Here is an 8,953-nt window from a genome sequence, read left to right as displayed (position 1 = left end):
TGCCGAGTGTAAACATTTCCCCTCCGAGGTGGGGGCGAGCTGCGGGGCGGGCTCGCGCGCGCCGCAGCCAACCGTTCGCGAGGTGCGCGTGACGTCACGTCGCGACGACGAGTGAGGCGCTACCAATGGCGCGCGCATTGGGAGGAAGGGCGCCGGTGGAGGGGGAAAGGAACAGCGGCGGCGAGCAGAGTTCGCGTTGGGTCTGTAGTAGATGCAGAGTCGCCGTGCGGAATGCATAACGCATGAGAGCTGACCATTTGCCAGTTTTTTGGTTTGTTTAAATGACATTCCGTGGTCGGTGGCGGCGCTAACGGCCGTGGATCCAGTGCGTGTGTACGACGGTGGCAAAGTGTACGAGCACGAAGACAGTGTGGACTCGGTGGTTGGGCGGCCCTTGCAGGGCATGGCGGCCACGACGTACCTTCCGGCGAGTAGTGCGGTAAGTGCGGACCTGGACGGCAGCGTCGTAGGGATGAACATAGTCGGGGGCTACCACGCCAGCGCCTCGCCCCGGTCCGCTGCGGACGCCAACGAGATGAAGTATTTGCCGCAGCATCACCACCACCACAACCACCACATGGCGAGTTCGCCGTCGCCCGGCGGCCACGCCGCCGTCTCGTTGTCCGCGACCAACCCCTGGGTGAGCCTGCAGCCGGGCGCCGACCCGTGGGCCGCCTCCATGGCGGGCATGCACCACCACGCGCACCACCACCCGCACCAGGACGTCAAGCCTCTGGCGCAGCAGGCCGACATGATGCACCACCGCCAGCAACAGCAACAGGGGATGGGCTCGCCGCACGCCTGGCACGCGCCCGTCTCCTCGGCCCATTACAACCCGGGCGGGGCCGGTTCGCCGCTCCAGCAGTACCATGCCGCCATGAACGGCATGCTCGCCCACCACCAGCCGCCGCAGATCCACCACCCGCTGCACCGGGACATGCAGAGCCCGCACCACCCCCAGCACGCCGACCGCGACGTCAGCGGCGGCGAGGACGAGACGCCGACGAGCGACGACCTGGAGGCCTTCGCCAAACAGTTCAAGCAGCGTCGGATCAAACTGGGCTTCACGCAGGCGGACGTCGGGCTGGCTCTGGGCACCCTCTACGGCAACGTCTTTTCGCAGACCACGATATGTCGGTTCGAGGCGCTCCAGCTGAGTTTCAAGAACATGTGCAAGCTGAAACCGCTGTTGCAAAAGTGGCTCGAGGAGGCCGACTCGACGACGGGTTCGCCGACGTCGATCGACAAAATCGCGGCACAAGGGAGGAAGAGGAAAAAGCGCACGAGCATCGAGGTGTCGGTGAAGGGCGCCCTCGAGCAGCACTTCCACAAGCAGCCGAAGCCCTCGGCACAGGAGATCTCGTCGTTGGCCGACAGCCTGCAGCTCGAAAAGGAGGTGGTGCGGGTGTGGTTCTGCAACCGGCGGCAGAAGGAGAAGAGGATGACGCCGCCGAACACCCTCGGCGGCGAGATGATGGAGGGAATGCCGCCGGGAGGGCACATGCACCCCAACTACGGCCACCACCCCGACATGCACGGCTCGCCCATGGGCCAGCACTCGCACTCCCACAGTCCGCCCATGCTGTCCCCGCAAGGCATGGGACACCAGCTGACGGCGCACTAGCATCCAGCCCACTGGGCCTCCTTGCTGCACCACAGCGATAACGGCTAGTGATCGTGAACGCCGCCCCCAAGTGTGTTTGAGAAAATTAAAAAAATGTCGGCCGACGGCGCGTGACTGTTCCGTTTATTATCAACGCTACCTCAAAAAAGGATCCGTGCTTAAACTCCTGCCGTCGCGGAGGTCCTAGTGGACTGACTTTTACACCCCCTGCAAGAACTAGTTTATACTATTATTAATAATATTTTTTGTTGTTGTTAATGCGCCGTGCAGTGCGAGTGAGTACCTTGTCATCGTCAAAAACTAACTCTGGACGTGTGTTGTATATTACCTGTAAATAAGAAGAGTGATACGCGTCGTTCGACGTGAGTGTAATATAATAATAGGCGAATGCTGCTAATCTTACGTTTTTGTAAATAAGAAGAATCGACTACTGTTGGAGCAGTAGCAAAGTCGTGATTTATACTTAAAATATACACCGGGACGGTTGACGAATAAAACAATTTACGATGTAAGTTTATAATGTATAGAATGTCGTATATATTTAAAAAATATAAAGTTGTTCTTATGTTGTTTATTAAAGTTTTTGGTTAGTGTCGTGCGATCCAGTTGATGACTCTCTTGACTTTTATTTTTGGATGATAACAAAAACAAATTCTTGCGAACGAATAACGAAACCGTACTCTTGTCTCTTTGGTCATAGATTCATGTGTACATATTTATTATTATAATTATAATTAATTATATATCGTTGTACGGTGTGACTAAATTAAATCGAAAAATGTTTTTAAAATAGCCCTCTCTGCTGTATTATTTCAATCGTACCCTCGTTATGTCGCTTGAATCATTAATCCATCGTTCATTTCTAGTCAGTGATTTTAAAAAAATTATTTCCATCACGAAATTGTGTTGTGGTGCGACGGATCATCTCATACCTCTCTCGGTGAGTCCTCTTTTTTTACTACTACTACTTACTACTGTTACTACTGTTCGTTTTCGTTGTGTTTTCGCGCGTTCTCGATAAAAAATTAAAAAAATTAAAAAAAAAATGAAAAAAAAGAGGACCCACGCACTGTACGCGTACAGGTATGACTCTGACATTTGACCGGAGATACGGCGATTATCTTTGAATCCCATGTTAAGCACTTTATCAAATATTTCTCAGACACATGTGACAAACACGGTCCATAAATATGCTAAATTATATGACAGTGGTGTGTGTTAATCAACGAAATTTCTGCTATGTAGAAACACGTTCAGTTATACGATCTCGAAACCTGTTTAAGCAGTTATTTGAGAAAAAATCCCCATTTAAAACGACCATTATTAGTTGAGTTGATAGCTAATGGACATAAATTTCATCAAAAAACCATATAATAACGCAATCCCCGTAGAGATCGTTTCCAAATTAAAAGTTTTGTACGCCTCGATAGTTCCTTGAGTTTCGTTCTGTTCGTCTTTCGACAAGCAACTGTGTATAAAGATGTTTTTGTAAAAATCCAACAATGTTTACTGTATTATAGAGAGAGAGGATATTTGTGTATATTGTATTTTTATCAATGTCCAAAAATAAAAATCAATAAAATTAGACACTGTTTATAAATTGCTCTTTTATTTTCTTTTTCTTTCGATAACCTCGGAATTAATCACGGCGCCCTTATGGACTCGACGTTGAGATTTCAATCAATTATTCCGACCCACATGCCGAGGAAAAAACTCTTTACACTTCGCTCCACAAATTAGATTGATTGGATAATAATACTGCACTTTTTACGGTTTCGCCGCCGTCAGATGGCGTCCTCATGCCTTTAACGCGCCACCCCCGTCAAGGTAAGTGAATCCTTCGACGATTTGAATAATCCATTGTTCGATATTTGCGCAAATATCGCTTACATTGTATTTTAATGTTGACACAAGCCGTACGTCCGAACTGCGCCGAAAAAAGCGCTCGCGATCATGCCGAACTAAATTAATTTAAAAATCGTCCGTTGCTGAATTAATTATAATCTAATTTAAATAACTTAACGTCAATCAAATTTCGTTCGGCCGCCGGCACTCGACTCCGGGGCTTAAAAGGCCCAAACAGAGGAAAGGTGCAATCGTTGCCGGGGTTGTATTGTGGCGAGGGGAAAAATCGAACGGATTTGCATAATTGTGTGTACGGTTTGCTAGTGAAATGTTTTTAGGATCTTTGTCTGTTTTGTTGTTTGCTCGAGGAATTAGCGAGTTTAAGGAAACTGTTTGGATGTTGTCATTGTTAAATTTAATAAGTAAATGTAAGAACAAATATTCGACATGTGTTCTGACCACAAAAAAGCGTAAACACGAGAAAAGGTGAGAGGAGGAGTTTTACGGCCCCGACTAGATACGAACGATTTGGCTTTTTAATTTAAACGTTTGCTCAAAATCCATTAATCTCTCACACCTACTTTTGAGCAATATTTTCACTTTGTTTAACTTGAGCAATATTTTATCGAGTGTTAAAACAAAACTAGTAGTTTGTTTTCGGACGACGTAACACCGGTGTTAGCAGTTTAGAAATGTGGTGTTTTTTTTTTGGGCGCTAGGACTTTTCCATTGTGCCGTAGCCATCATGTCGGCTCCAGAAACATTGTTTATTGCCGCCGTTAAGCTGGTTCTAACGCTTTGTTAGTTCTTTTTATCGATTGTCGCTGTCCTACATTATTCCTGTTAATTAAATGTGAAGTCGGTACGTGTTCGTATTTATTGCATTTTTTGAATTCACTGAACCCATATACGATGTTACAAGGAAAGGTTTCGCCATATATTTCATTATAAGAGTAATAAAAAATGCCGAAGAAAATTTATTATCGAAAACAAGGATCGAAATTAGACATTTTACGACCGTGTTTAATACATTTTTACCAATTTTATTACGTTCGTAGCAATTATTTAAAGCCTCTGTGTAGTTTTTATTATTTTTCTTCGTGTACCGGGAAGACGGTGTGGGAATCGTCGTTTCTAAAACTACTACAATTTGAACCCGACTAGTTTCATTACATGTGAATCACGAATGTACTATTTGTTTGTGTTAAGTATACTTATTCAATTGCTTTTTTCCCGGTGACTGATTTGTAAAAGGTGTTTTTACATTTACGTGAGTTAAATATCAGGTTTAACTTTGTACAGAGTTTATTTACTCGCTAATGGCTCCTACGGTTTCTCTGGACTTTATACGTGTATGATTAGAAAATTAATTTTATTGACTCGTAGAAGCAAAGAAAATTAAACGCACTCGAACACTGATTGATACACAAATTCTTCTGGAAAACGAAAGTCTGCGGTAGAAATTATTAAACTCAATCATAATTTGTTAAAAATGCAGGAGAAATGTTTCCTTGTTGGTGAATGTGTAGAGGAATGTCGAGTGCGTGAAAAAATTTTTCAGAATCGGTTTGTTTATGAAGGTGAAGTTTTTACAATTGTTTTATGCAAATTTTAGTTCTACTTAAAGGAAAAAGATCAATATTTGTAACTACAAAGTATACAGGGAGTGATTTAAGATGTAAGAAGACAAAGACAAACATCAACAAATTTTATTAACTCAAATACAAACAAACTTGACAGATTAGACGTTCTTTTTTAGTATGTGATTTATTTCTAGAAATATATAAAAACCAAAAGAATAATTTTTTACAATTTTTAAATCCACTAGTGGTAAAGAAAGTTTCGTAACTATTTATACTTACAAACACACCTAAATGAATTTTAAAAAACTAAAGCTATAGAGAGCGTTAAAAATATATCTAAGTTAAAAAAAGTTCCAGGAAAATCGGACTTTAATAATATTTTTTTTACAATGTTTGTCAACTAATATTAAATTTTAACATTCTACAACACCTTATCTAATTTTGCCGTACCGTCAATTTGTTTATAAATTTGATTTTTAAGTAAAATATAACTGCATTTACAAATTAAGTAAAATTTATGATATTATTTTCATTTCTTAGGTATATATGAATATGATATACCTACTAAAGGTAAGATAAGAAGATGTAGTCAGAGATATACAAACTGTGAGTTTTAAGATTTAATTTAATCTGATTTTTAAATAATTTATTAACGTACCTACATTTGTTTTATACCGACTAAGATTGCATTGGATTTCTAAATTAATTCTAATTTAAGTTTTAGACTTGTAGTATAGTTTATTTAGTTTATTTTATCCAGTACTGACCAGTAAGACAACACATTTTAGTTGACCACCCTATATGTTATATAGGGGACCTTTTATTTCATATGTTGCCTGACTTAATCACGATTTAACATATTATTACAAAAATTTCGCTCTTATTGTTACAAACTTAAATATTAAATTATTAAATTTAATTTGTTTTAATCTTGACCTTACGTAGTGTTAAAATAAATCTCATTCTTTTTAGTATTCTCTCAACAATTTAAATTTTTGCTACCACACACAGCCAGATGAATCTAGAATTAAAAATGTGACAACACTTGGATATAAATCAATAAACTTAAAATGAAAACGTGTGTTTAAAAAGAGGACTTTATTTACAATTCTTCTTGATGCCTATTCTTTTGCTACACACAGTATTGTAAAGACACCTATTATTATACGCCATGAACACACTAATGTATACTTATAAAGTGGGTCATTACTGTTAATTTTAACGATCCTTCAGAAGCACTTACTCAGTGTTTAAAAGTGATGTTCCAGTTTCTAGAATTTTGAAATACGTGATTAAAAAAATGTGGGAACTAGACATTTACTTAAACAAACTTAAGATGGTGCTTATTTTTGAGAAAACAGCAAAAGAAATTTTTGGTAGTTTTTACAAAATAATTTGATGAATTTTGTATGTTACACTTTTTGGCTAAAAACATAGACGCAAAAAATACGAAAAAAACATGCCCCGGATTGTGCTTTAGAAAATGCACATTATTTTGAAAAAAAAAGTGCAAAAACAGTGTTAGTGGGCCACTTTTTCCTCAAATCCAAATTCGTCCACAAACGTACTTCAAACCCGGGTAATTTAATCAGCATTAGCGTTTATTGACGTGTGCAAAATCGCTAAATACCTGCATCGGTCAGTGAATGAGATTAAATTTTTGAATAAACCACCAATCAAAAAAAGCTCGGTACAGAAGAGCTTAAAATGCCTGACGGTGTTTAAAAGCGTTACGTTGCACTCTTATCAAAAACAGATTTATAATTTCGCTCGAGCCCGAATTTTTGTAGACCTCTGCGAAGAATTTCAGCGGAATCCGCTGCATCTCCTGATGAACACCTGCGTTCATAAAATTCATAAACGGCATAAAAACTTAATCGATGTACATGTGGCAAACGTGATATAATGTAACTTTTTAGCAACAACAATAAAATAATCAATAATTTATAGGTTTAAAAATGACAAAGTAGTCATGAAAAAGCCGTAAAATTAATTACCTCTTTGATGGGACAAATAGAAGCTGCGAGTAGCGCAACTATCCAACAAGTGAGCTCGCTTTTATGGCCACTATTTGAATAAAATTCTCTTTAAAAATCAATAAATCACCTGCAGAAGGTTAGAAACTCCACATTTCACCGATCGATACCGAAGGGCGCGGATTGGAAGATCTCGTTACGAAATCTTCTATTTCTTCACTCGTGCAGACATGTGTTTCATGTCGAAAGATTCCTCCGCTGTTAATTTATCGGAGAAGTTTGCGTAATTTTCGTCTAGGTAAGCACAAGTCCCGATCACATCCAGTAATTGCCGGTTCTTGACGTTTATAATAACAAGATAATGGCTGCATAATTCGTTTATGAAACTTCTAAGGCCCACGATTCGGCCTGGATCATCATGAAAATGCCCAATCGAGAAATTTGCATCAATTGTCTGGGAATGATCGAACAATGCAGTGTTACCAACCGCATATTCAAAGAGGCATTAGATGAATTATTCCGGACTTTAGGCTATATCAATTATTAGAAGAATTCCAGACGGTATTAATCCTCTTTTTTCCACTATTTCGTCATTTGCATTCGATTTTTCGCCTATTGCTATTGCCGCAAATATTTTGATTGTTTAGCCATTACGGTAATTTGAACCGATTAAAATGCCTCAGCGTAGGGCATAAATTAGAAAATTACTTTAGACTAAATTCATAAGCTTATAATAGCTGTAGCATGATCGAATGTGCCACATCTTTAACTGCAGTGTATGCAAATTTTCGTGACTTTTGCCAAACTGGTATTAAATTCTTATTAAAGTGTCTGTCGAATTTTGAAATTTCCATACAACCAGGTTACTCAATCTAGAGAAAATAATCAAAACTTTGCTATGACCAGATTTCTTATCATTGATCTGATTTATTGCTGTTTTATTGATTCATTTTCGTTAATTAGGTAACTTAATTCGAATGATTTTAGAAATTTTTGACCAATAATAGGAGTGTAAACTTTTCTATACTTTTCTCCGCAGTATACTTATGCCACCAATATGAATAACAAATTAAACAAATTAGTATTAAAACGGTATCTCGATTTTCTATGCGGGCTACGTCATACAGTGTGTCCATAAACTTTGAAATAAATTCTATAAACAATTCAATGAAATAATTGTTGTAACTGATTGACTTATTTTTATGCAAGCTTAATTTATTAATTGGAAAAAAAAGTTCTGTGGTAGGCCATGAAATTTATTTTAAAATAATGAATGATGTTGGCAAGAACAATGCGTTCTTGTTCAGTTTGACAGTTACGTGTCAAATAAATGCAAAGCGGACACCATTATTTAAAAAAAAATTCATAGCCTACTACAGGACTTTTTTTCGTTCTTACGGTACCTAGTTTGAAATTTTTTAATTTAAAAACTAGGTTACAGAAAAAAGAACGCTTTTTTACTTAAGATATTTTGTGTTTTGAAAAAAATAAAAAATAACGTACTACATTTTTCAAAAACAGTAATTTACGTCATGTTATCTTTTCAACATTGTCTATAGCTTCCTAAGAAATAAAGGCATTTTTACACACAATTTATACAAAAGACTAAAGCGTAATCAAACAACTGTTCAAAATGACCTTGTACAATTTGACGATGCCCCAGAAAAAGTAAACCTCGTACCTACTGAATGTTGTGGAATATCTCAGGAATTATTGAGTGGATTTTTACTCCATATTTGAATTTTTAAATCGTAGGTATGTCCCACAGTCTGCTATGATATACTTCCGTTTTACGGTAAGTCGTAAATCAAATAGTGTTAGATCAGGAGATCTTGCTGACTACTACCAATCCATTAATTTGGGTGATTATTAATCAAGAATAATGAGTTGGAGCATCGTCTTATTGAAACCAAATTTCGACATCA

At 39.0% G+C, this 8,953-nt stretch overlaps 1 protein-coding gene across 1 annotated transcript; it reads left to right on the top strand.

Annotated features, from left to right (window-relative positions):
• The first annotated feature begins 203 nt into the window (after positions 1–203).
• On the top strand, positions 204–3,224 carry Vvl (ventral veins lacking). Its single transcript, XM_064057594.1, has one exon. It carries the CDS (start codon positions 404–406, stop codon positions 1,622–1,624), a length of 1,221 nt encoding a protein of 406 aa, XP_063913664.1. The 5' UTR covers positions 204–403; the 3' UTR covers positions 1,625–3,224.
• The last annotated feature ends 5,729 nt before the right edge of the window (positions 3,225–8,953 follow it).

This window comes from Zophobas morio, unplaced genomic scaffold, assembly GCF_036711695.1.
Source record: "Zophobas morio isolate AGI-343-1 ecotype UQ-CSIRO unplaced genomic scaffold, CSIRO_AGI_Zmor_V1 ptg000017l, whole genome shotgun sequence".
NCBI lineage: Eukaryota > Metazoa > Arthropoda > Insecta > Coleoptera > Tenebrionidae > Zophobas > Zophobas morio.
The sequence above is the reverse complement of the archived record's forward strand: the minus strand, read 5'-3'. Positions and strand labels throughout refer to the sequence as shown.